The 27,548-nt window shown below is 49.7% G+C and overlaps 1 protein-coding gene across 1 annotated transcript in view; it reads left to right on the plus strand.

Moving 5' to 3' along the window:
* Positions 1 to 27,548, plus strand: part of COL5A1 (collagen type V alpha 1 chain) — a 126,997-nt gene that overhangs the window by 93,892 nt on the left and 5,557 nt on the right. The window contains 33 exon segments of the mRNA XM_064394141.1: positions 594 to 647; positions 4,655 to 4,699; positions 4,975 to 5,028; positions 5,904 to 5,948; positions 6,592 to 6,645; positions 7,150 to 7,203; positions 9,154 to 9,207; positions 10,533 to 10,640; positions 10,790 to 10,879; positions 11,020 to 11,073; positions 11,662 to 11,769; positions 12,940 to 13,047; positions 13,565 to 13,618; positions 14,205 to 14,258; positions 14,437 to 14,544; positions 14,640 to 14,693; positions 14,776 to 14,883; positions 15,009 to 15,062; positions 15,403 to 15,510; positions 16,500 to 16,553; positions 16,697 to 16,750; positions 17,458 to 17,511; positions 17,932 to 17,985; positions 18,640 to 18,747; positions 19,133 to 19,186; positions 19,282 to 19,335; positions 19,805 to 19,912; positions 20,361 to 20,414; positions 20,981 to 21,016; positions 21,757 to 21,810; positions 22,160 to 22,418; positions 22,763 to 22,875; positions 24,667 to 24,735. Coding sequence (XP_064250211.1) covers positions 594 to 647; positions 4,655 to 4,699; positions 4,975 to 5,028; positions 5,904 to 5,948; positions 6,592 to 6,645; positions 7,150 to 7,203; positions 9,154 to 9,207; positions 10,533 to 10,640; positions 10,790 to 10,879; positions 11,020 to 11,073; positions 11,662 to 11,769; positions 12,940 to 13,047; positions 13,565 to 13,618; positions 14,205 to 14,258; positions 14,437 to 14,544; positions 14,640 to 14,693; positions 14,776 to 14,883; positions 15,009 to 15,062; positions 15,403 to 15,510; positions 16,500 to 16,553; positions 16,697 to 16,750; positions 17,458 to 17,511; positions 17,932 to 17,985; positions 18,640 to 18,747; positions 19,133 to 19,186; positions 19,282 to 19,335; positions 19,805 to 19,912; positions 20,361 to 20,414; positions 20,981 to 21,016; positions 21,757 to 21,810; positions 22,160 to 22,418; positions 22,763 to 22,875; positions 24,667 to 24,735 — 2,493 coding nt within the window.

A 27,548-nucleotide genomic window follows, 5' to 3' on the forward strand; every position in this document is an offset into this window, starting at 1 on the left:
ATGCCCTGGAGGCTTTGGGAACTTCTGGTTTTGTTAACTTTTTTTGTAAGAATCATATTTTATTATTCATGTTCACTGCCTAAAAAAAACCCAAACCAACCCAGGCTTGTTTCATTCTGGAGACAGAATTATCTGCAAGAGATTGTTTCCTGCTTGTGGTGGGGCTGGTTTATTTTTAATTTACATTTTATATCTGGAGTAAGGCTGGGGGGGTGTTTTTTAGCATTTTCTTGGACTAATCCATATTTTAAAAGCAGCAGCAGCAATTCTCCAGGCGCTGGCATCAGAAAGGAACAAGCCAGGAGTTAAATTTTCATGTGCACCACAGTGACTTAGGAGCTAAAATCCAAAATCCTGCCTGGGCTCCCATCACAACCGTGGGCTTGGCTTTTTGTAGTGACTGCTAATGAGCATGGATGTTTGGTTTTGGTGTTGTTTTTGGAGAAAACTGAATTTCAGAGGGCACCCCGGGCCTGATGGTTTTGCTGTTACAGGAGGGAGGTTCAGGGGACAAGGGCTGGGAGCTCTGGGGACGGCCAGGGCTGCCCCAGGGCCATCCTGAACCTCTCCCTCCCTCTCTGCTCTTCCCCCAGGGCTCCATCGGCTTCCCAGGATTCCCAGGAGCCAACGGAGAGAAGGGCACACGGGTAAGATTGGATTCCCACTGCTCCACTCATTCCTTTCTCTCCAGGGATCATTCCATTGCAGGGCTGCTGCTCCAGAGCCTTTTCCACTCAGGAATTGCCCAAAAAGGCTCATCCCAGGATGAGGTTCCTGCTGCAGGACAGGAGGATGCTGGGGATGGCACAGCCAGCAGCTCCCCAATTAAATTCTGGGAATTTTCCCCTCAGGATATTTTAAGAGGCTCCTCTGAACCTGAATCCTTTGCTCAGACTTTGCTCAGGGCACAAAGAGCTCTTTAATTAACAGTAATTATTAGAGATGGCTGAGTCTGTTCAGAAGCAGCCAGAACCATCTTTCACCTAACTTGAAATTCTAAATGCATGGCTGAGAACACTCTCAGTGCTTTTAATAAGCTGCTCAAAATTCAGAGACACCCTGAAAATCAGGGGGTTTCGTCCCCCAGCCTTGTCTCTGCCTCTCACCCCACCTCCACAGCCTTCTCTCAGAGTAGGGATTGTCTAAATATACTGATTTATTTTTTATCTGCTGCAGAACATGCTCGAATTAAAGGATTCAGAGTACAAACAAAGTCATTTTCTGCACCAGCTCCGGTCACAGTGACAAGAAGGGGGAGTGAGGACAGCAAGTGGAATTAGTTTCCTTTTTACTCTCATTTAAATAGAAATGACTTCTAACAGGCAGCTTTGAGAGGAGCCCAGCAAATATAAATCACTTTGCACTGCATTAATATCCTACCACTGCAATTTGGGTCCTATCCACCCCCTTTTTTATTATTTCATTTCATTTGGAGCTACAAATGCTCATCCCCATCCCTCCTTCTGCTCTGGCTGGGCAGGAGGAGGGAGGCCAGGAAATTCAGCCTGGAATTCCCTGGAATTACCCCCCTCCCTCTCAAATACCCAGCAATAAAACCCCCGGGCTGGGTTTTTGGGGGGTGTAGAACAGCAGGGGAGGGATGTTCTGCTTTGAAATCCCTGCACATCCATGAATGATTCTATTCTGGGATGGAAACAAATCCAGCTGGGAGGGGATGGGAAACCTTCCAGGGAGTGGAGAAGGTACCAGGAGCTGGGCATTTCTGAGGCTGGAACAAACCCTGAGGGGGTTTGGGCTGCAATTCTGGCATTATCCAGCCTGCAAGAGGTTGGGGAAGGAGCAGATCTGATGGGAAAGGGCCCAGCTTCAGAACCAAGCCATGAGAAGAGAATAAAAGGCAAAAAAATCAGCACTTTCCTCACTTTTATTCCAAATGAGCTTTGTGCCTTTAATGGAGGTGGTGAGGATATTTAGTTACACCCTTGGCATGCCACATTCACTTCAGGAATTAAAAAAGGGTATTTTAACCTTTCAAACGTTGATTTATTTCGTGGTAATTCCAATTTTTAATTTTTTCTTTTTGATTTTCAATGGGTGATTAGACCATTTCTACCATTTTATATCAAATTAATCACCCTGCATTCACTTTATCAGTGTAGAGAGAGATTTTCATGGACAAATCTTCCCATTAGCAACAGGAGCTCAGCTTGGAAATTTAAGAGTAGCAGAAATGCTGATTTTCAGTAACAGCTTTGCTATCCATCTATATTTTTTTCCCCTCCTGAGTATCCCATTTGAAATAAGAGAAAAGCAATTATATACAGAATTATAGGCTGAGCTGGGGTCACTCTGCTCCAGTCCTCATCTTAATTTAAGCCTCGTTGAGTCAGACTTGATAAATCCCCCTCTGCTTCTCCTAAGACCACTCAATTTGTTTGGTTTATGAATGTGTTCACATGGCGTCAAGAAGTAAATTTTCTAGGGTTTTTTTCCCCTCCAGTTCACAGTGGAACAACTCAATTTGGAGCTGCAAAAACCCCAAATCATTTGTTTGTCTTTTCTTTATCACAATATCCCCATTTTGCTCTTCAGTTCCCTGGTTTATGTGGCCAAAATCATGCAAATCCCACATTTCTCTCCCAAAACGGAGCTCAGCTTCTCAGCCTGTTGTTTCAGCAGCACAAAGAGTCTTCCCAAGTTGTTAAATAATTCAAAGAAAGGTGAAAATCAAAGGTGGAAGGGCAGGACCTGCACAGGCAGCTGAATTTTAGTGCTGAGGTGCTGAACATCTCCAACCACAAAAGTTCAGCTCGCGCCTGCTCAGCTGTACAAAAAAAGAGCTGGAAAGGTAAAAATGGGGAGGGAAAAAGGGATGAAGATGATTAAGGGATGAGCTGGGAGAACTGGGATTGCTGGAGAAGAGAACCTTTGGGGTGAGCTGGTTGGGGCTTGCAGAATTTGGAGGGAACCTGCAGGAAAGATGAAATAAAGCTATTTAAAATAGCCTGGAGTGGCTTTGGATGGGGCTTGGAGCAACCTGGGATGGTGGAAGGTGTCCCTGCCCATGGGAATGTTTGGGATGAGCTGAGCTTTAAGGTCCCTTCCAGCCCAAAGCAGTTTTTTATTCTCTGTTTGGTGCTTTTGGAGAATCCTGACCCATTAAATCCCCCCAGAGCTGCTCATCACCGAGCCCCTCCTCAGCTCGAGGTGGGCTCAGCATCTTTTCAAGCCCTGCTCATGAAATCAATAGTTACACATGAATAATAAATCTTATTTTAAGAGCTATTTTCTGCCTTTAGCAGGGGGCAATAGATTTCCCTGCTTGCCCAGTTTGACAGAGCTCCCCAGATCCAGCTATTTCTTGGTGTGCCTGGAAAATAATCTGAATTTAGCTGCCTTCATGTCAAAATCCTTGTTTGACAAATACAGGTCTGTGTATATTTACAGGGAATATAAATTCTTTGCAACTGTACACGGGGCTGAATGTATGACTAATGACAGCAATAAACAGGGGGAAATTTGGCTTAAAAATAGAATTGTGGGAGAAGCAGAGGAGTGTGGGGGGCTACCTGAGGGGAGGCAGAACCCCCTCCTCCCCACCTGCTCCCAATTTAGCCTCCCAGAGCTCCAACAAAACCAGCTGGAATACTTTAAAGTGAATTTTGTCATTAATTAAAAACAATCCAAAAATGCCAGCAGGCTTTAATAAATGGAGCTGCAGAACAAGGAAGATTCAGCAGGACTAATTTTAGCAGCTGCAAGAAAGTTGATGGGAAAGTTTTGCAGCTCCTGTTTTATGTTCTGCTGGTTAATGAGTGTCAGAGCTGAGCAGGCTCCAGCGAGGTGATGGATTTGGGGCAGAAAATGGCAAAGGGATATTTTTAACACCCTGGGAATCGAGGTTTCTTCTCCTTTCCTTTAGAGGTGATTAGTGCCATTAACAGGCTGCAGGTCCACAGGGCAAAGTCAAACCTCTCCGTGGTTTTTTGGCCACTTGACACCAGCCAAAACCAGGCTTTTAGGCCATGCCTTTGCTTTTAGGCTCAGCTTCATGTGCTGCCAGGTTTAGGTGCAGGATTTCCATGGCAGGACTGATCCCAGTCCCATCCCGCGGAGCTGAGTGCAGCTGTCAGATCTCATGAGCTGCTCCCAACAACGCCTGGAATCCCTTGTTTAGCTCTGAATTTGGGGAGATCTGTAGGTATGTAGGGCAGCTTAATTGGCCTGGGTGCAGGGATCTGTGTCACACCTTCCAAATCCCACAGCAGCCCCTGGCAGCAGCGGGGTGAGGACCCTGCCCCACGTCAGGAGCAGGGATCAGTGGGGGAAAATGGGATTACAGGTGTGGGGTGGCAGAGCTGAAGAGATTTTGGCTGGGTTTTTGGGATACTGAGGGGGTGGCCTCATCTTTGAAGGCATTTTGGGGTTTTAAAGGACTTCAGATGCTGCTCCTGAAGAGATTCATTCCCTCAGAGAGCAGATGTTGTCTGGGCATTGGGATCAGTGTCCAGACCTGCCCAAGTGCTATAAAGTCAAATAAATACAAGAATCAGGAGGTGGAGGTGAACCTGTCGCTGACTTTTTCGTGGCAGATGAGGAGCAGAGAGGTTCTGAGGCAGTGTGTGTGCCAGGCTCTGCTGTGGCTCCTCTGCTGTGCTGCTGGTTCCTAATCCCTTCTCCTTTTCCATTCCAGGGCACTCCTGGCAAACCAGGTCCAAGGGGGCAGCGTGGTCCCACGGTAACCAGTTCTTCATCCTTGTTCCCTTCAGAACCTTGTCCTGGCCAAAGGAAAACTGGGATGGGCTTTGTGTCCTCACTGGGGTGGGACCTGGCCTTCAGCAGCTGCAGCTAAGCCAGGGGGACACAGATTTGGGGCTGGGTGTCACCACTGAATGTGGTTTAAATCTTTCTGGTGACTTTCCTGTCACCCCTTGATGATTTGTTGACCCCATGTAGCTCAGGTGCTTGGGGTAGCAGAGAGTCCTCAAATGTCACCTTTTGTGTCTTTTCAAGGGTCCACGTGGGGAAAGAGGCCCCAGGGGAAGCACTGGAAAGCCTGGCCCAAAGGTAAGGCCTGGAGGAGCCTTTGGGGTGGTGTCCTGGGCAGTGCTGGTGTGGAGAGCAGCTGGTTTATCTCCCTCCTTCCCTTTTCCTTTGGGTTGGGAAAGCTGAGCCCTCCTGGGGTTCATTCCCAGCTCGTAACCCACTGCAGAGTTGGTGCCCAGGCTGTGGAAATGTGCTGGCCCAGGAGCCAGCAGGACTTTGAGGGCACGCCCAGACTGGAGACCAGCACAGCACCAACACCAGCACAACCCCACAGCCCCTAAACCTCCCCAACCCCTCAGTTTGGGGTTTAAATAGAGTTTAAAACCCCTGAGAGCCCTCAGGCTGTGCTGTGGGTGAGGGAATGTGGTGCTGGTGGTCTCCAGAGCCTGGCTGAGCCATTTTTGCCTTCCCACTGCCAAGCCAGGATTGGGCACCAGGCAAAATTTGGGATTTTTCTCCAAACCAACCCAGATGCACTGATTACCTGAGCATGGATCACCAGGCTTGATGGCAACAAAGCTTTTGTTGTGAGACATTGTCACCATCACACTGCCAGATTTACAAACTTATCTCTGAGCTTTGTGTTGGCATGAATTTTGGATCAATCCCTCCTTTTCTGGGTGGCATTTACATCTCTGAGGGAGCTCACTGTGTGGTGGAAATATCCCAATCTCCCCAGGATTTTTTTATGAGGGGATGTGGGGGGAACAAGCAGCTGCTCATTTGTCACTGGCTGCTGCTCCTGCCACAGAATTATTATTAGAGAGGGCTGGGGGAGTTGCTGGGGTGTGGTGTCACCGTGGGCTTGGTGCCATCTGAAGCCTTTGCACACAGAAGCTGTGATGCTGATTTGGGTATTTTTTAAAATGCTTTCTTGTTTTCCTTCTTTCTAAAAGGGCAACTCTGGTGGTGATGGCCCCCCTGGTCCTCCTGGAGAAAGGGTAAGATGAACTGAGGGGGAAAGGACTCAGTGCAGTGCTCTGGCAGGGGAGGTGGGCTTGCAGGGCTGAGGGGTTTTGGGCAAGGTGGATGCTCCTGGGTGCCCTGTTTGCAAAAAGGAGTGGGCAGGAGCCAGGATGCAGCTCAGCAAAAGGGAAAAAAACCGAAAATTCTGGTTAGAAATCCAAGGTGAAAGGTGCTGGTGTGGAGAGAGGTCCCCCAAGCCACCTCCAGGCCTTAGGTCCTGTCTGAGCTCTGCAGGGAAGGCTCAGGTGGGACTTTGGGTGTCCTGTGGAAGCATCACTCGTGGGAAAAGGGACAAGTCACCCCTGGGTGGCTGCAGGCAGCCAGAATTCCAGGCACTTTCTGGAGGATGAGGTTCTCTAGGACCTCCTGCTGCTTTCTCCAGATCACAGGCAGGTGGGAAATCCTGAAACAATGGGACTTTCATTATTTTAGCCTCAGTTTCTGGGGTTTTTTTCCCTCCCCACTGGCTTTTGTTCTGTTTGTAGTTTTTTCTACACAATCACCCAGCATCTGGCTTTCCAGACCTTTGTGCTTACCTGCTGCTCACACAGAGGTAATATTTCACATCAAGTGTTGCAGGTTCCTTAACCAACTTCTCTGGCTTGTCTTTCATCCCAGGGACCACCAGGGCCTCAAGGACCAACTGGATTTCCTGGACCAAAAGGCCCCCCTGTAAGTAACAAAAGGATAATCCAGCCTTTCCCACCCAGCCTGAGCTGATTCCCTGAAAAGTTCCCAAGACAAGACATTACTGAGACATGCTGATAACAACCCGACGGTTTCAGATTTTAAATAGCCAAGTAAATTGCAGCTGATTATAAATGTTCATTTCCTACTGACTCAGGAACTCTGGGATCTTTTGTGGCTGTTCTGTGCTTTATTTTCCCTCTGTGGATGTGGAGGACAGCCCAGCACTGCTGTCCCTGCAGTTGTTGTACACTGGGGGGACCTCAGCAATGGTTTGGGAGTAATTTCCTGAGTGTGGTGAGCAGCTCCTGTAAGATGAATCCTTTGGGAGATGTGTGGGAGGAAAGGGGTGCAGCTTTCAGGGTCTGCAGTTCCATTTTCCTGTGAAATAGCTGGGAGCTGAGGCAAGCAGGGCTGATTCAATGTTTGTCACAGTTTTATTGCCAAGCACTTGGTGATGCTGCTTCTCCCCCTGCTTTTCTGCCACAGGGTCCCCCTGGGAAGGATGGATTGCCTGGGCACCCTGGACAGAGAGGAGAAACTGTAAGTAGCCAAAAAACCTTGGAGTGGTCATCACCCCAGAGCCTCATTTTGGGTTCTCTAAACCCTCCTGTGCTGCTGGGGAGGTGCAGCCCCAGTTTGGATTGTTGGGGTTCCCTGAGGGTCTGTCTCTGTGGGAAGCAGCTCATTTCTCCCCTCTGCCTTCCCCAGCAAATGAACATTAAGAAGGTTTTGCACATGATGCATTTTTTCCCCTCAGCTTATCACACAATTTAATTAACTTGCCTGGCATTTGCTAAGCAAGGCAGTGCAAACACTGCTCAGCCCAGCACCAGATATTTATTTACACAACTGATTTTAAAACAAGGGGTTTGAGGTGTTTTTGAGCCAAGTTCTCAGGTCAGGATTACCTTAAAGGTGAAGAGTTTTCACCTGCCAGAGCCTGACTGACATTGAGTCTTCCTTGAGTTTTCCATGACATCCAAGGTGGAGGGAGCAAGGAGAACTTGGACAGCATCTGCTGTCATCAGCTTTTGAGGCTGCAATCAAAAGCATCAACCTCCAAGTCTGCAGGAGTGAATGGAGAATGGTCTTTTAATTATTTTGGGGCCTGAAAGCTCTCCCTAATTGCTTTCCTCCATTTGCCTCTCTCAGGAAAGAGAATCTCTGTTAATCTGTACCATCAGCCTTGCAGAGACCACTTTCCCCTGCAGACCCAGGCAGCAGAAATCCCCTTTTTGTCCCCTTTTCCCCTCACAGTGCCAAAATTTAAGGAGAGCAGCATAAAAATGAATTAAATGCTCCTTCTACATCAGTAGCCTGGTCAGTGCAAGGTATCTTTGTGCAAGATTGAAATCTCTGTGTCAAACACTTCCCCTTATTGAAGTTCCCATTCAGCAGCAAACAGGCATGCTGAGATATTTGGCCATATTAGATTTGCAAAGATTGGCTCTAAAAAAACCGTGACAGATTCTAAAGCCTCTGTGCCCAAGGCTCAAAGAGTACAAAAGGAAAGCCCTTTCTCCAGGTTAATAAGGAAAGTCCTGCACAGAAATGGTCTAAATATTTGTCTGTGATAAGAGTTTAAATTGCACCTTCATTTCCCAAGGATATTTTGCCATTTCCCCATCAGTGACAGGAGATTTTCTGATCTGCAGGCAGCCAGAACAGCATGGAGGAGTTATTTAAGCATGACAGGCTAGCGTTGGCATGGGATTTATCTGATCCTCTTTTGTGGCACGGAGAGAATAGCCCGTGTGCCCTAAATGCCATTCCTCAAGCTTGTCAGCAGGCTGGAGTAACAACCATAATTAATGTGCTTTTTAAGGAGTAGCCTGGGAGAGCCAAACAATTGCAGTGGTGAGAGTTCCTCGTTGTCACTCTTCAAAATGCCATTGGAAGGAGCTGTCAGGGAGACTTCCCTGCTCGTCAGCCTTTGCAGACAAACACGGCTGTGGTTCCTTTCAGCAAATGTTGATGGAGGAGATAAAGCTTCACTCAGCCCCCGTGGGTTAAGCTGCCCCTGAGCTTCTGGGAGCTGAGCTGAGACAGAACCGAGCCTAAACCAGCATCAGAATGGGGAGCAGGATAAGGGAAATAGCTTTAAAGAATTGCTCAGCATGAAGAAATTCACACTGATTTTAATAGCCATTTAATAGCCATTAATGGCATTTTTAATTGCCATTTCCTGCATGGTTTTACGAGCAGAACAGATTTTTATAGATATACATATATATGGCCAAACCACAGCAGCTCCATCCAAACAGCAGGGCTGAGCTTTGAGAATCCCTTCTTCTTCCTCTGTTTCACCCTTTATTAATGCACAAGGACATTTTTCCCACTTTCTGTTTGATTTTTTATTTCCCTTTCCTTTGGGTGCCCACCCTGGTTAGGGGTTTCACTGGGGGAGAAACAGTGGATGGCAGTGTGACCCTCACAGGAGGAGTCCTTGGCAGAAATGTCACCTCTTTGTCTTTTCCCTTTCTCTAACAGGGTTTCCAAGGCAAGACTGGCCCTCCAGGCCCCCCTGGTGTCGTAGGGCCCCAGGTAAGAAGGAAATTCTTACCCCTGCAACTGGTTCAACTGGAGCTGCTTGTGCAGCAGGGACTCCTTTTCCAAGGATGGCAAAGCCTTGGCAGGTGGCTTTGAAATTCCTGAGGCAGATGTGAAATGCCCCCATGACTCCAGCTCACCTTGCTGAAGGGTTGGGATGGGGTTCAGACCAACGTAAATGAGGTGGTTCCTGTGAGTTCAGCACAACCACCCTGGTGTAAAACTGGTGTAGGGTGAGAAAACAGCTGGAAAAGACAACCCAGCTGAAAAACACAAAACATCTGAAAAACACATCCCAGCTCAAAGACCTGAAGCAGACAGGGAGTTAAATGAGATCTCCAAGGGCTGCGCAGCTGCTGGTGGTCAGGGCAGAGCAAACGTGGTGCCAGAGTGCTCTTCCATGTCACTGTGAGGAAAGCCATCCCTCTTTCATCTGAAGTGCTGCCAGGTTCTGTCAGAGCTGGGCTGCTTTGCTTTCAGTCACCTCGAGCTCTGTGGGAGCAAGCACAACCTTCCAGTGAGCCTGCACTGAGCAGCACTGGCTTTGGGTCGAGCCTTCTTCTTCCCTGAGCTGCTGGGGAGCAGCTCTTTAATTAGAAACTAATTAATTTGTCCTCTTTAATGACACCATAAAGTCCCTGATTTGTAAATTCCCTGATTAGGGGCAATCCCCTGACGGCTGTGTCTGTCTTCTCAAGTGCAAATTAGGCTCGGTGGCAATTTGGTGGGGCTCTGCTGGGTGTAGTTGCTGTGATCTGTGGTTGCTGTGTGAGCTCTAAGTGGCCCCCCTACAGCAGGACATGAGTTACAGCCCTGTCCCCAAAGCCACCAACGGGTAGGGACACCGTGGCTTTGTGCATGTGGCTTTTGTCCTCTTAAAAACCAGCCCCTGGGGAGCCCTCTGTGACACTTGTCACCCTGAGTGCCCTCGGAGGGCACGGAGGCAGCGGGTAATTGCCAGGGAGTACGAGCCTCATGCATTATTTATGCCCCATCCGAGCAGGAATCAGCAGGCTTGGAGAGTGCTTAGGAAGTTTTCAATTAAAAAGGAAAAGCTAAGCGTAATAGTTGTAGTGGGAACATCTCATTTGGGTGAAATTTGGGCTGGCTCCAGAGGTTCCCAGTGCCTCCCGTCTGCTGAGGGTGATGTTGGCACTTCCAGAGGAGATGGAGAGGGGGAATGTCTCCAGGGATTGCTGGTGGCACTGAAGGCTCCTCTTCCATCCCATCACAGCCCAGAGGACTAAACTGATACCCTGCACTTTTCCTTCCTCAGCTGTTCTGCCAACACCCAACCCATTTTCTCTGTTTTTTTCCAGGGTCCAACTGGTGAGACTGGACCCATGGGTGAGCGAGGCCATCCAGGCCCCCCAGGTCCCCCAGGTGAACAAGGCCTTCCTGGCCTCACTGGAAAAGAAGGCACCAAGGTAGGGACTGGAATTCACCTCCCTGGACATGGAGAGGATGATTCCGAAGAGAAACGAAGCTCCTGCCTCGCCCCAGCTGGAGGCTGAGGAGATGAGCTGGGCCTCCACGGAACGAGCAGATCCTCAGCTCTTTCTCCCTGTCCTTGCAGGGGGATCCTGGTCCTGCTGGCCTCCCAGGGAAGGATGGTCCCCCTGGATTGAGAGGGTTCCCTGGAGAGCGAGGCCTCCCCGGCCCCATTGTGAGTAGAGGCTGCTGGGCCCCTCCGGCTGGAGAATTCCCAGCTGCTCCCGTTGTTCAATTCCCAGCTGCTCCAGTTGTTCAATTCCCAGCTGCTGCAGTTGTCCACCTCCCCAGCTGACTCTGTTTTCCTTCCTCCAGGGTTCTCCAGGGCTGAAAGGCAACGAAGGTCCCCCAGGCCCTCCAGGCCCAGCCGTGAGTATCCCTGCCCTTGCAGGCAGCACCATTTACAAGCTTGGCAGGGCCAGGCCAGGGTTAGTCACAGCTCCAGGCTTTATCCTGATTTTCCTGACGACTCCCTGCATGTTCCTTTATTTTACAAGCCCTGCATGTAACAGCTCAGTCATTTGTGGGGTTAGCTGTGGATGTACGTGACAGGCTGAGGGAACTGCAGGGGTTCAGGACATCCAGGATTTTGTTTCTAATCCACCTGCTTTCCCTCTGGAAGTTGTCTCCACTTGAGATCCCTGGAAGGAAACATTCATCATCCAACCCTCCCTGCTGGCTGTGAAGTGGCTCATGCTCTTGTTCCAGGCTCTTTATGTGTCCCCAGGAGCTGAGCTCTCTGCACCATCCAGAGGAGAATCCAGCCCTTCCAGGGATTTTAATTCAAAAAAACAATCTGCAGGGCCCTTAGGCTGGTGGTACCAACTCTTCACGTGGTAGTTATCCCATCAAACCTGCACAAACATGGATGAAGAGCTTGGGTTTCTCTCTGTGTGGGCATGGGTGAAGCTTGATTCTGCAATTAAATTCCTTTCCTCCTCCTCCTCCTCCCAACAGGGCTCCCCTGGGGAGCGTGGCCCTGCAGGATCAGCTGGCCCTATAGGATTGCCAGGGAGACCTGGCCCCCAGGGACCTCCAGGACCTGCAGGTGAAAAGGGAGCTCCAGTAAGTACCAGCATGAAGATGACCAGTTGTGGGACAGCTGGAGATGTGTGCAGTAGGGAGCTGAGCGTGGAACCAGTGCTTGTGGAGATTTAAATTGTAAAAAAATAAGGATATAAAATTCAATTAGAAAGGAATTTTCTCATCTTGAGCACATCAAATGTCAGCTGTTCAAGTGACGTCCCTGTCAAGCATGGCTGTGACCCCAGGGACTGACAGTGTCCTCAGGCAACGAGAAGGCCTAGGGGCTGAAAAGGTGACACAGCCTGTGTCACCTCCTGGTGACAAACAGCCAAAGGCCAGGCCCGTGGGCAGAGAACTGAGCCAGCCCCATCAGCAGAAGGAGCCAGAGGTGGCTTTGGTGATGTCAGGCTGCTCTGGTGGTGGTTCATTGATATCAGAAGTGTTTATCAGCCACTTGCTGGTTTTTTAGAAACTCCAACAGCTATTCCAGAGGCGAGAATTTCCTGGTGAATCAGTTTTAGGAACATCTGCCCTGCTGAGTACCTAACCATGTGTCAGTCAGGGCAGGGATGAATAGGCAATCTATGTGGCATCTAATTTATTTAGAGCAGAGCACCCAGGATTCAGATGCAATTCAATCATGGACGAGGAAACTGGAAAATATTCACTGTTCAGTTCCTGTAAACAAACAAATGTGATTGAAAACTCCTGCTCAAAGGAGTACAAGTAGATGTTGACACAGAGTGTGTTTTATTCACTTCAGGTGGTTTTATTTGTCCAGAATCTCAGGATGGGCCTCCTGAGAACCCCCCTTAGTTGGGGGTCAGCCAGGGAGGGAGCAGCTGGGGCAGCCAGGACCAGAATCAGCAAAAACTGGCTCGTGGGAGTAAAAATTACTTGGGGTCTTGTTTGTCATCCAGGCAGAGATGGCAGAGGGTTCAGATTAAATCAGATTATGTTGCTGTAGCGGTGAAATTGCAGCTGTGATCTGGGTATTCACTGCTTACATTTGCTTGTTCTTTTCATTATCCCTCAAGACAAGTTTTGTCTCCCTTCAGACAAGGAGCACAGATGAAATATCAGCTGCAAGCGGCTTTGCTGTTCTGCCCATCCAGCCAGGAGTCATTAGCAGCTGAATAAAACCTTAATGGGCTGTAATGGCTGGCTTGGAGAGCTCTGGGTGTGACCTGCGTGTTTTTCTGCTTCCAGGGGGAGAAGGGTCCCCAAGGACCGGCTGGCCGGGATGGCATCCAGGGCCCCGTGGGGCTGCCGGGCCCCGCAGGTCCTGTTGGACCTCCTGGAGAGGATGGAGACAAGGTGGGGACAGCTCCTGCTGCCCGGGGTCACTCTGGGCAGCGTTTCCACCGTGCTGCATGCCACACTTGGGTGGGATGTGCTGCTGGAGGATTTCTGTGGAACTCACAGTCCCGTGGGATGAGCAGATGGGGCTCCGTGTGCTCTTCCAGCTACAAAATTCCCTGAAATCCAGGTTGCCTCCCCCAAACCTGTGGCAGGTGCCTGCCCACGGATGCCCAGCCTCTCCAAATTAATTCCCTGTCTCATTAAGCCCCTCTGGAGTGGAGGATTCCCAGGAAACAAATCCCTGGTGGTTGCTCAAAGGGTCTGCAGGATGCAGCTTCATGCATGGCATGGCAGCTGAGGAATTGGAGGCTGGAAAAGGGTTTGGTTGCACCTGGAGTGGCCAAATCTCAGGAATTCTTCAGCCCGCTCACCCATTCAGGCCCTGTGGGATTTGGGATGAGGATGCAGACCCTCAGGGCTGCTGAGATGTGGAAGTGGTGATGGATTAATGTTGTCCCTTTGCTCCTGGCAGGGTGAGATCGGGGAGCCTGGGCAGAAGGGCAGCAAAGGTGACAAGGGGGAGCAGGTGAGTGCAGGGGACTCTGCTGTAGCTGCTTCTCTTCAGTCTGGTTCCTTGTGTGACTCACTGGAAATAGAAATTAAATTTATATCATTTTCTAATGTTGATTCATCTTCTGTGCTTCATCAAATACCCACATGATGTAAAAAAAGAGTGAGAGCCTCAAGTGGGAGCCTCCAGCTCCCAGGAACATTGAGATATTTCCACATCACCCACTTAGCATGGAAATATCTGTGAAACATGAGCAGTGTTGCCACCAAAGTTGGGTCTTTGGCTGAAGTTCCCTTTCTGATTTAGTTGAAGATGTCTCTGACAGAGGGGTGGACCAGGAGATTTTTAAAGGTCCCTTCCAACCCAAACCATCCTGTAATTCTGTGGTAATTGCAGTTCCACACCCTTTTTGTGCTGCCCCGAGCCTGAGGAACATGAGTTACCCAGGAGTTAGGGCTGAGTGCTGGGAGACCTCACCCTGTTCTCCATCTCTCTTTTGGCAATTAATGCAGTTTTAATAGAGATTGTATTGAAGGAATTCACGTTTTCCAGGTGAATTTTTCACTGTCTCCTAATACTGACATTTCTTTTTTTGTGACAGGGTCCCCCAGGCCCCACCGGTCCCCAGGGCCCAATTGGTCAGCCTGGCCCAGCTGTGAGTATTGCCTCCTATGAACAGAAATCCCTTTTTTCCCCCAAAAAGCCTCCTGGGAAGCACTGGGATGATTCCTCCCTGGCACTGAGTGCTGCTGCCCAACACGAGCAGAGGGTGGTGAGGTGAGGTTGGTGTGTCCCCACGTCTGTCCTGGGCTGATCAGACCCTGTCCTTGCAGGGAGCTGATGGAGAGCCCGGGCCCCGAGGACAGCAAGGCCTCTTTGGTCAGAAAGGTGACGAAGGACCCCGAGGTTTCCCTGGCCCCCCTGGCCCTGTGGGCTTGCAGGTAATTTGCAGCATCCAGGGAGGGTTTGGGGTGGTGAGAGCTGGGGCTCACCTGAGATGTTCACAGCTAAAATTTCATCCTCTGCACCTCCACAGGGCCTGCCAGGACCACCTGGGGAAAAGGGAGAAACGGGTGACGTTGGGCAGATGGTAAGGGCCTTCCAAATTTCTTATTTCACCACTGACATTGCTCTGAGAAACCCATCTGAAATTTGTCCTCCTTTTCTCTCAGGGCCCACCAGGCCCACCAGGACCCAGAGGTCCATCTGGGCCACCAGGAGCAGACGGTCCACAGGGTCCTCCTGGAGGAATAGGAAACCCTGGTGCAGTAGGAGAGAAGGTAAAGCAGGACGAGCCTGCAGCAGGAGTTTGCTGCAGCACTCGTGCAGTGGCTTTGCTGTGCCAGCAGAAAACTCATCCCCCTGCAGAAATGTGAATATTTCCATCCTTTTTTTCCACGTGTAGGGTGAACCTGGGGAATCTGGAGAGCCTGGTCTCCCTGGAGAGGTTGGCCTGCCGGTAAGTGGCCCCTGGGAGAGGCATGGATGTGCTGGAGAGGTGTGGATGTGGATGGGACAGCAGGGACTGAACCAGCCCTGCCCTGGATTTGGCTATTGATGACACATTGCCACGTTCCTGGGTATTTATAGGATCACGTTTAGTCACCAAATCTGGGCTACCCACGGCTGAACACCATGAACACCACTCAGTCCTTGTGGGAAGGGACTGTTAAATCATGTCCTTGTGTTTGGAGACACAAATAGAACTTCTTGCTCAGAATTGATTAAAGGATAATTAGAGATCAGCATGGGTTGTTTTTGTTTTTTTCCTTGATAATAAAGTTCTTTTTCCTTTACAGGGCCCTAAAGGTGAAAGAGGTGAAAAGGGAGAAGCAGGTCCCTCTGGTGCTGCTGGTCCACCTGGCCCCAAAGGCCCACCAGGTGATGATGGCCCCAAAGGCAGCCCTGTAAGTACCCCCTCAGTCTTTCCTTGCCTTGCCAGCAGAGATTTCTGCATGAAAAGATGTTCCCAGAGATATCTGTTGAAATTAAAACAAGTATCCTAACCATGGAATTGCTCCTCTGGTGATCCATGATCTCATCCCCCTTCCTTAGGGTGCTGATGAGGGAAAGACCCTGCTGTACCATATTTCCCAGAAATACTGGAATTACCAGTGCTTTTTGCAGGCTATCAGGAATCTCACCCCATGGAGAGGAGCTGCAGTAGGGTCACTTTGTGTTTATGGCTTTCCAAGGTCTTCTGCACCAGAGCAGAGCTTCCAATATAGGATCAAGGAGATTTATTGGGTTTGGGAGCTGTACCTGCACACCCAGCTCCCTGCTGCTGCTGATTTCTACAGCTCTGCTGAAGCCAGTGGAGCTCTGCTGATTTTACCAGGGGACAATGGCACAGGGTTTATCTTGGAGGCTCCTCTGATGCCTGAAATTTTTGATGAGATAAGGCAAGATGGCAGAAAGAAGCAGAGGAGGCAGGGGAGTTTAGTCATCCCTCCTAACAGATGGGATTTGGGATATCTGTGATGGGTTGCAGGCTGCTCCTGGAATCATGTGAAGCACCCGACAGACATTGTATGGGGAAGAATGCTGAAGTGTTTCAGTCATTAAATGCTCTGAGAGGCTCTTCCTGTGCAAAATGTCACACGTTTGCAGAAGCAAAACCTTCCAATCTGCACGTTCCCAGAGCTGGGAGGACTCTGCTGTCACCCAGCCAGCAGATTTCTGGAAAACTGGGGTGGAGGTCCCAGCGTTGCCTTTGGAGCTCTGGCAGTCAGGATGCAGATCTGGACAGGCTGGGACAGGGTGAAAACACTGCAGCTGCAAAGAGGGGTTGTGGTTGTAGAAATTGGGGTTTACTCCATAGGGTGCCTCCTCATGTTGTCACTGGTGCTCTCCGGTGTGACATCCCTGACTTGGGAATACTCTTCTCTCTTTGCAGGGTCCAGTTGGTTTCCCTGGTGACCCTGGTCCTCCTGGAGAGCCTGGCCCAGCTGTAAGTGTTGGTCTCACAGAGCTTCCTGCTCCTGGGGTGGTGAAGCTCAGCTGTGCTGCTCGTTCCCAGCAGCTCCCCTGGCATGTCCTCTGCTCATTCACACCCTAAAAACTCCTCCTTATTCCTTTTTCCCTCCTTTTTAGGGTCAAGATGGTCCTCCTGGTGACAAAGGTGATGATGGTGAACCTGGACAAACTGTGAGTATCTGGAGAGATGAGCTGTTCCCCACAGTGCCCATGGCTCTGTGTCAGCTCCAGGGGCACTGAGCCTCTCATTCCCACCAGAATTTCCCAGTGGGAATTGCCCAGTGAGGATCTCATTCCCTCCTGTGTCATCTATCCATCATCCATCCATGGATACATCCATCATCCATCCATCCATCCATCCATCCATCCATCCATCCATCCATCCATCATCCATCCATCATCCATCCATCCATCATCCATCCATCATCCATCCATCCATCCATCCATCCATCATCCATCATCCATCCATCCATCCATCCATCATCCATCATCCATCATCCATCCATCCATCCATCCATCCATCCATCCATCCATGGATCCCTCTCTCCATCCATCCATCCATCCATCCATCCATCCATCCATCCATCCATCCATGGATCCCTCTCTCCATCCATCCATCCATCCATCCATCCATCCATCCATCCATCATCCATCCATCCATCCATCCATCCATCCATCCATCATCCATCTATCATCCATCCATCCATCCATCCATCCATCCATCCATTCATCATCCATCCATCCATCCATGGATCCCTCTCTCCATCCATCCATCCATCCATCCATCCATCCATCCATCCATCCATCCATGGATCCCTCTCTCCCTCCATCCATGAGTGGGGCACTCATGGCTTGTTTCCCTCCCCTCTCTCCCTCAGGGTTCCCCTGGGCCCACAGGAGAGCCAGGCCCCTCTGGACCCCCTGGAAAACGGGTGAGTTGGTTTTATAGGAAGATTTTCCCAAAAACACTTCCTTCCATTAACTTTTTAAAACTCATGGTGTTGCTAAGCCTACAATAAATGCAGTGTAAATACTTTCTAAATTATGTGATAATTAAAAAAAATACAATGATGCACCATCCACACCCGTTGGAAATTGATGGGATTGAATTTTTTTTAAGATGTTAACAGCCCAAAGAGAACCCAAGGATGAGGTGCTCCTGCTCCTCCTGCCTTGCTGGCAGAACCCAGGGATTTATTTAGCAAGGAGCTAATTTAAAAATCTTTTCAGGGATATTTGTCTCCATTTTGTCTCCTTCCCTGGGGCTGCAGCATCGTTTTGCTAATTCCAACAGACCGTTGCAGATCAGCAGGATCTAATTGTGTTTTCCATCTACTCTGGGCTTTCTTTAGGGGCCTCCTGGTCCAGCTGGTCCTGAAGGAAGGCAAGGAGAGAAAGGAGCCAAGGTGAGAGCTGAATGGGATTTCACTTGTGCTGTGTCCTTGGTAGTCCAAGAGGATCTCCCTCTGCCAAGGCAGGGAGTTGATTTTGCTGTGTGTTACAGCAAATTAGCCTGGATTTGGGGCCACTGGCCTCAAATGTGAGCTTATGTTTCAGCCCTTAACAAGCTCTGTGGAGATAATTAGGGCTTGGTAAGGTCAGGGGAATGTTTTGCCTCGTTTGAAACATCCAAGTGCTATATTTGGCAGTGTGATGTGCTGTAAATAATGGGGTGTGCAGAGCCCCGTGTCCTTTCCCAGGGCAAACACAGCATTCATGGGCTGGGGTTGTTTGGGTGGGAGTGCTGGGGAAATGGAGATGGGATTGGAAATTACAGACCCGTTGTGGCAGCACAGGGGAGGGAGGGTGGGTGGATGGAGGGGTGTCCCTGAACCCAGGAGAGCTCAGAGCCAAAGGGTGCTTCCTGCTGGAGTTCAGGCAGGGCTGGAAACTGAAGGAGTTTGGAGAGTTTGGAGGTGGAGGGAGCAGCAGGAAAATCAAGGAGCAGAAAGTTTAATGTGCTTTGCATGGATCTGCATCCACTCCATGACATTCTGTCACACTCTCACAAAATCATCTGATGTCCCAACACAAATTCAACGCCCTGCCTCTTCATCCAGGGGGAAGCTGGCTTGGAAGGACCTCCTGGGAAGACTGGACCCATTGGTCCCCAAGGTGCTCCAGGGAAGCCTGGCCCCGATGGCCTTCGTGGGATTCCTGGCCCAGTTGTGAGTATTCCCAGCCTGAGAAAGCTCAGCTTTGTTCCTGTATCCCAGCTGCCTGGAGGATGCCTTTTCCCAGTGTTCTGTCCGTGCTGGAATGCCTGATAGCAGATAAAACTTATTTCATGGGAATAATGGGATGGTGAATATCATCTCCCACATGTTTCATTTGAGTCTTGGGTCTTCAGCCGCTCTCCAGCAGCGATTTTCCTTGACCCACAAAGTCCCTTTTCCAGCAGAGATTTGAGCATGGAAGGAACATAAATCCTTTTGCTTTTGCCACCTGTGAAAAGCCAGGACAAAGGTTCCCTGGCACAGGTGAATAATCAGAATATTCCCAGCTGGGAGCACTGCTGTCACTGGAAATGAGGGAATTGCACTTTTTTTACAGGGTGAACAAGGTCTCCCAGGATCCCCTGGCCCAGATGGTCCTCCAGGCCCAATGGTATGTCCAGAGCATCCAATTCCAGGGGGTTTTGAGCTGGATGAATGAGCGTGACATGAATTCATTCCCTCTTTTGTTCCCTCTGTGTCCCAAAGGGCCCTCCGGGTTTGCCTGGTCTGAAAGGAGACTCTGGTCCTAAAGGGGAGAAGGTGAGAACCCACTCAGGATCCCATTGCCTGATCCCTGGTGGGGTGTGGGGGCACCAATGGCACTGCACAGGGTCCTGTGCCAGGCTGGGAGTGTCACAGCCCCAGTGACAGCTTCAGAGGAGAGCTGGAGCACTCTGAGCCTGCCCCAAGGAGCTGAGCTGTGGGGGACTGTGGAGGTGCAGAGCCCTGGCTCATTTTTGGGGTGATTCTCCACCCTATAAACATTTCTGTCATATATATATATTTATATAACCCCAGGGAATGAGCAGCTGCCCTAGTGCAGAGGTTCTTTCTCTATTTCTAGCATTTTCTGCTGTAAAAATCTCATTTTTCTCCACTCTGCCACTTCCACGTGTCAGGGATTGCTACAAACTCCTCTCACCTCACTCAGATATTTGGGGTTGGATCTAGAAATGTCGTTGCTCTCTGCAGTCAGAAATCCTAATTAACATCTGCTGTTTTCCCCCAGGGTCACCCAGGTTTAATTGGTCTAATTGGACCACCAGGAGAGCAGGGAGAAAAGGGTGACAGAGGCCTCCCAGGGCCCCAGGGCTCAGCAGGACCCAAAGGAGAGCAGGTAAATATTCCCAAAACCTTCCTGGAATGTGCTTTGGAGCATTGCACCCTCGAGGAGGTGCAGCATAGCAGGGATGGGCAACCCTGGCAGGAGATCCTTGGCAGCTTTTGAGGGATATTTTCTGTATTAATGTGGTTTATTCTATGTGTGAAACATGGATTTGCTCCAAAATGACCCATTTTAGTGGGAAGCAGATTCTCAAGGGTCCTATGAAAGAGTTGAATAGACTTGGAGGGATGGTGCCATGAAATATTCATCTGAAGGGCTGACTTTTTAAATGTGTTTTAAAAAATGAGATAGGACATTCCTTGTCCATGCTCTAAAAACCAGGTAAAGCTCCAGATTGGACTGGATCCCCCAAAACTGGGTGCTCACCTGGGAGCAGGGATTGGAAGTGTAATTTTAGGCCAGAATTACAGATGAATGTTATTTTCTTGTTATCTTTTAGGGTATCACAGGTCCCTCTGGACCCATTGGACCTCCAGGGCCCCCAGGATTACCGGTAGGTGACAACCAATGACCTTGGAATTCCTTGGGAGCCCTCAGGAGCCACTTTGGTGGCCCCAGGAATGCCCAGCACAGCCCTGGCTGTAGGAGGATGTTGGTCACAATGGGGTTTTTTTCAGCTGAGCCCTTTAAAAACCCTTGGATGAGTTCCAGGAGTGCTGGAAGTGATGTGGGAGATGGGCACATAGAAATCATCCCACCTTGTTTCCGTCCCCCTTTCTTTTGGAATATCCACAATCCCACAGGGATTTCTTGCTCTTTTTTGCTGATTTTTATCACTTTTTTGGATGCCCAAAGGCCCTGGGGTGCCCAGCTGGGTGTCCTGAGCAGGGAGTGGGATCAGCCTCCAGGAATCACCCAGCAGCTTCCCCAGTCCCCACTGGGGCAGGAGGGTGGAGCTCTGCCACAAAAGCTTTTTGTCTGTTGGCAAATAAAAGCAACACCCAGCTGAAATGGATGAGGAAAATGGAAATAGAAAGGGAGTAAATTTTTTTAAAAAATTCTTTCTGAACTCTCTGCTTGGAAATGAGCTGACTCCTTTCTGTGTTTGTCTCTCCACAGGGTCCACCTGGTCCCAAAGGTGCTAAAGGCTCATCAGTGAGTATGGACACAGCTAAAGGAAGAGGCTGAGGGGTTTTTGTTGAGTGTAGGACACGCTGGGACTCCCCTCATCAGTAAAATGAATGCAATTAGCAGAGAGGACTTAGCAAACTCTACCTAAGCCCAGCCATGATAATTGGGGAAGCTTTCTGTGCCACAACTGCACTTCCCTGAAGAGCAGAGCAGCAGAAATCATAAAGAGCAATCCAGTGCTTAGTCCTGAGGAGAAAAGCTGCTGCTGGAGAGTGGAGGGAATTAAAAATAGCCCGTGAAAAGCGGGAGGTGGGAAGTTGGAAAGTGAAGAACTCGGTGAGAAATGAGACTCTGGAGCTTCGTGGTGCAGAGCTGCTGTGCAGGCAGCTAAAAAATTCCTCTTTTGGGCAACTTCTTAGCATCTTTTTGGCATCCAGAATTCGATGTTTTATTAATTTGAAGATTTTATTTGACTTGCAGAACTGTTGGGTTGGTTGGGAGAGTTAAAGACTTTATGCATTTTATGCATTCCGTGGGAAGCATAAGAAAAATCTGACTGTAACTCCAGGTGTTTGATCTTTTCTTTCACCTAAATACCAAAAATAACCAAAAATACCATTTTCTTGGGATGTGGGTGCAGGGAGACTCCTCTTGTGTGCCTGAAGGGACAAAATGAGCCCAGTTAAAATAATGTTTGGATTGTGATAAAAGTACCAGGTGAATTCTCTGAGTAACTCCTGATTTTCCCTTGTTTTTCCATCCAGGGTCCCACAGGTCCAAAGGGTGAATCAGGTCTTCCTGGGCCCCCAGGACCTCCTGTAAGTAGAACCCATAAGGTGAAGGATGAAACGAGGTTCAGACTTCATGGGTGCTGGAATTTGGGAAGCAAAGAAATCTCTGGACAAAAATTCCTTTCCAATCCTAGCAATGGGTTGGAATCTCTTGGAGACACTGGGGGAGAAAGCAGGATGGGAAGGGAGGATTTATTAATGGGAAGAGGACAGTGGAAGGTGGAAAATGTTGAAGGCAGAGGTTTGATCAGCACCATCCATGGCTGTTTTCCATGCTCACTGTGTATTTTGGGATGTTGCTGCTTTGTCCATCTCTCATGTCCTTTCCCCAATGCAATGAAAAGTTATGCCTTTTGGTTTTCCCCCCAAAAATCAGGGTCCCCCTGGAGAAGTCATCCAGCCCCTGCCCATCCAGGCTGCCAAGAGGACCAGGAGGAACATTGATGCCAGCCAGCTGCTGGACGATGGCAATGCTGACAACTACATGGACTATGCTGATGGCATGGAGGAGATTTTCGGCTCCCTGAACTCCTTGAAACTGGAAATCGAGCAGATGAAGCATCCCTTGGGCACTCAGCACAACCCAGCACGCACCTGCAAGGACCTGCAGCTCTGCCACCCTGATTTCCCAGATGGTGTGTCCCAGGACAGGGGGGATGTGGGGAGTTCTGGGGGTTTTGCAGCTTCACACACTAGGAGGGGTTGGAAGAGCAGGAATTTGGGGAGTCCATGGAGGTTGTGGCTGGTGGAGAAGGAATATGTAGATATTGGATATCACTGCACAGGCCTTCCAGCTGAAATGTTCTGTTCTAAAAATGGGGATATGGGGTGAAAAACCTTCTTTAGCTGGCACCAGAACATGACCAGCTTTCAAAAACTACACACAAATAACAACCCACGAGAGTGAAACATCCCAGGTGAGGAGGTTGCTGAAGTGACTCTGAGCTGATCCTTTCCTCCCTTCTCTCCCCCCATCCAGGTGAATACTGGGTTGATCCCAACCAGGGCTGTTCCAGGGACTCTTTCAAAGTTTACTGTAATTTCACGGCTGGAGGAGAGACCTGCATCTTCCCTGATAAGAAATCTGAAGGAGTAAGTCCACACCACCTTTGCTTTCCCCTCTGTCCTGCTGATGGATGGTTTTCTGGTGTGAATATTCATAGAGCAGCAAGGAAGGATCAAAGTTCCAGAATGTTCCTTTGTTACACAACATTACCTTCTGAAATAACATGGAATATGTCGACAAAGAGAAAATCAGATTTAAACTGTGATTTGGGCCAAACCTCTGATGGTTTCTCAGGCATAATAAATGCTAAAACCTTAATTTTTTGGACTTTGCTGTCCAAGGCAGGGATGTGTGTTGGTGCAGGAACTGGGAGCTCAGTTTAACTCATTCCCTCCCACAGCCCTGCTGCACTGCCTGCATGCCCAAGCACTCCCCTCCCCTCCCTGTGTCTCCAGGCAGGGCAGATAAATGTTTACCTCCTGTCATTTTTCCTGCTGTTCCTTGTGGGTAAATGATCCTAAATGATTGCAGGCAGGCTCAGAGCTCTCCCTGGCACGGCTGCACAAGGTTGATGAAGTTATCTGTGTAATGATGCTCTTAGCTCAGACATACCCATCATTTTTGTCCTGTATCCCTGCACTCTGTTTTGCAGAGCTGCTCTTCCTGCTGCCTGGGGACCAGCTGTGGCACTGGCCAAGCAGAAACACAACAATTCAGCCTGGGGGGAGCTGTGCCAGTGTCACAGTTGTGCTCCAGCTGTGACAAAGCTGAGCTGCTCTCCTGCTGCATTTCATCCACCAGAAATGTGTGTCAGCACAGCACAAACCACACGCCACATAAATCCTCCCTGAGTTTTTCTTGGGGCTGTTTAAAGAGGAGATGGATTTCCCCTTCCTTTGCATCAGTGAGCTGTGTTTTTCCTCAAAATTTGACAGCTCAAAAAGCAGAGTCTGGCTATGATCTTGCAGGGGCCTGAGCTCCTGCTGTGCTGGTTCAGTGAGGAGCTCTGTGGAGCTGCAGAACTCCTCAAACACAAATTTCATGCTGGGATCCATAAGAAAGAACTTCTCCCACCCAGAGGGATGCAAAGAGCCACCACCCCAGCCCTGGGCAGAGTTTCAGCCGTGGCTCCTCTCAGCTCATCCTTCCCCCAGCACAAACACAGGATTTGCTCTGCAGGTGACATCCTGCAAAGGCAGGACAGTCCCCAGCCCCCTGCAGCTGGGCTGCTGCTTTAGGAGACTTTTCCAGCCCAAATGAGGGCTTTGTGGGTGGGTGAGGGAGCAGCCACGCTCCTTCCTTGTGCTCTGGCTCAGCTGCTGAGCTGGGGCTGTCTCAAGGATGCTCTGATGGCTGATTCCTTGTCCAGGTCAGCCCTGTGTCACCCTGGCTACCTGGAGCTCCATGCTGTGTGTCCAGCACCTCAGGAGGCAGAGGCTTGTCCTTCATCACATCCTTTGCCTTTCCCAGCCCCACAGCACCTGGATTTGGCATGAGAGAGGCACCAGGCTTCTCCAGCTCCAGCTCTGCCCTCCACACGAAGATCAATGCACCTTTCCCATCCATGCTTCCTTTTTCCCTCTCTGTCTTTCCTTTTAATTTTCCTGCCACTGTTGGATTTGTATCCCAAGTTCCTGGGAGGCAGAGACAGCCCCTAGCAAAGGAGGCTGGTGCCAGAGCAGCACCACTCCCTCTCCTCTGCTTCAGAGCCACCTTCTGCTCTCATTACTGATGTATAAAAAAATTTTAAAAAAAACATTTTAAAGCAAGTTGGACAGTTTCAATAAGACATGCAGACTCTGGAATGAAAGTAAACTTTTTAATTTTGATTTATTTTTTTTTCTTTCTCTCTTCCCTCCTTGCTGTCCACAAACTAGGCTAGAATTACTTCCTGGCCCAAGGAAAACCCAGGCTCGTGGTTCAGTGAATTCAAGCGCGGTAAACTGGTAAGAGGCATCCTGGTGCTTGCTGTTTCCTTTAACCCCCTGTCATATTTTACAGAGTAAAATGGCTCGTTGGCCCAAAGAACAGCCTTCCACATGGTATAGTCAATACAAGCGGGGGTCCTTGGTAAGTGGCTAACCCTGGCCCTGAATCAGAGCTTGTCACCTGCTTTGGTATGGCCACGCTGCTGCCTCTGCATGCTGGACTAACCCCCCTCCCAGGCACATGGAGATGTTTAAGGTGGAATTCTGAGAGAGACCCCAAAGCCACTGGGGGGCTTTGGTCCAGTCTGCCTGACTGGGAACTGGGGAGCTGAGCTTTGCCTGGGGTCAGAAGGGGACACCCTGGGGACCCTGGGGCAGGTTTGTCTGCACAGAGCCCTGCAGGAGTGCTGCATCCCACAGGGAGAGCTGCATCCCACAGGGAGAGCTGCATCCCACAGGGAGAGCTCCATCCCACAGGGAGAGCTCCATCCCACAGGGAGAGCTGCATCCCACAGGGAACACTCCATCCTACAGGGAGTGCTGCATCCCACGGGGAGAGCTGCATCCCACGGGGAGAGCTGCATCCCACAGGGAGAGCTGCAACTCACAGGGAACACTCCATCCTACAGGGAGTGCTGCATCCCACAGGGAGAGCTGCAACCCAGAGGGAATGGTCCATCCCACAGGGAACACTCCATCCTACAAGGAGTGCTGCATCCCACAGGGAACACTCCATCCTACAGGGAGTGCTGCATCCCACAGGGAGAGCTGTTGCTGTCTCCTCCTCATTCCCCATTTTGGGTGTCCCCATGTTGCTGTCCCCTTGTTGCTGTCCCCCAGCAGTGCAGCCTCACCCCAAGAGCTGAGAGATCCCTAAAATGCTGCTCCAGCCCTGAGCTAGGCACAGTGCTGGGACCCAGGGGAGGAGCTGCACATCTCTGGCCTCTCTAGGACAGGTTTGCCCCAGAGGGTGGATTTTGTCCCCATATGGAGATGAACCACGCTAGGGACACCCATGCTGACCCCAGAGCTTGGGAGAACCAAAGTCATTTATTTAAAGGAAGATTTCCAGCCAAGCCTAGTGGAAAGGAATTTGACTGAGTCACAATTAAGGATTTTTTTTCCATGGGGGAAGAGCTGTTTTAAGGTCAAACAAGGCACGACGTCAGCAGGGCATAAACCAGGAAAAGCTCTGGTTTATCTGGTAACAGGACATGCACATTGTGGGGAGCTCATTCCCACAGACACCCAGTGCTGGGCAGGGATGTCAGATTTGTCCCTTAAGCCCCAGAAACATCCCCTGGCCCATCAGTCCCTGTAGAATTAACGGGATGCATGTAACGAGCTCAGACAAACCAGCAGAGTGTGAGAACAAACAAATATTCCATGGATAAAACCAACCTGCCCTGGGGCAGGAGATGCTCTGCTGTGTCCCACTGAGTTGTCCCTCCCCAGGGCAGGGGATTCCTGCACTGTCCCACTTCCACCTTAAAGGGCAAACAACCCAAGCCCTGCGTTGTTTCCCACGTTTCTGCATTCCATCGCCACTAAAACACATTTTGCTCTGATCCTGCCCTCGAGGAGGACACGGCTTCTGGGGCTTCTCTGCACCATCAAATCAGGCTGCAAAGCCAAGGCTTCAGCCTGGTGGCTCCTTGGAGGGCAGCTACTCATAGCTTAATTACAGAGCACTTCATCAGTTAATGTTCCAAGTACCTCCACTTCTCCATCTCCCCTGCTTCTCTTTTTTTCCCAGCTCTCTTAGAGGCTCAGTTGCCAGCCTAGAGCTTAGGGCTTATTCTCTTTTAGATAAAAACATTTCTGGTGCTACTTGGAGCTCTTTGTTCCATCTTTTTGTGTTGTCATTTTCCTGCCTTTTTTTTTTTTTGTTTGTTTGTTTGTATTTTTTTACCTGTCCTGCTTTTTTTCTGTTTGGAAAAATAAAAAAGCCACCAGTATGTGGAAGACCTACCTAAGCAAACCACAAAACAGTCAAACACACAGGCCATAGAAGTTTTATTTATTTACTTATTAATTTATTTAAGATTAGCTCTGATTTTGCCTCAATGAGTAGCTGGAACAATGAGATTGGTAAACTGAGGAGACATTTGCCTGGTGGATCTAAAATCAGCAGAAATTTGTGTGTGGATGGGCAGAATCAAAAGGAGTTCGAGTTCCCCTCAGGTGTGACTCTGCTCCTGTTACTCCATGGAGAAGGTCCTGGTGTCTTGAGGGGCTGAACCCTTGGGGAACCCCAAAGCTGAGGGGAAGATTTCCAGTGCTGCCAAGGGCTCCATATAAATCCTGGGAGTGCACAGCCGGCCAGATGCTGCCTTTCTTCTGGAGACACCTGAAGTGAGAGGGATGCAGTAAACATGAAATACAACCAAACCAGCTGGGTTTGGTGCTCCCACACCATCATTAATCAATTCTACAGAGCCCTTGGAGCCAATTCCTTACTTTTCCTCAGGATGCAGAGCTGTGTTTAGAGGGATAAGAGGCTTGCAGATTTCTCTGTGTGTTGCACACAACTCCCAGCAGCTCTAACGAGGCCTGCACCCATCCCATCCCATCCCATCCCATCCCATCCCATCCCATCCCATCCCATCCCATCCCATCCCATCCCATCCCATCCCAATCATCCTCCCAGCCACCTGACACCTGCCAGCACAGAGAAAAGAGGAAAAGATTGGATTTTCCCAAACTGAGCAAACATTGTGCACAAAACCAGCTCCCAGTGGCTCCAGCTGGAAAAGGCTTCACAAAATCTGCACAGGCTGAACAATAAAGACCCCTTAAAAGGCAGCCAGGCTGCAAAGCAAGCACTGGTT

This window comes from Passer domesticus, chromosome 18 (assembly GCF_036417665.1).
Source record: "Passer domesticus isolate bPasDom1 chromosome 18, bPasDom1.hap1, whole genome shotgun sequence".
NCBI lineage: Eukaryota > Metazoa > Chordata > Aves > Passeriformes > Passeridae > Passer > Passer domesticus.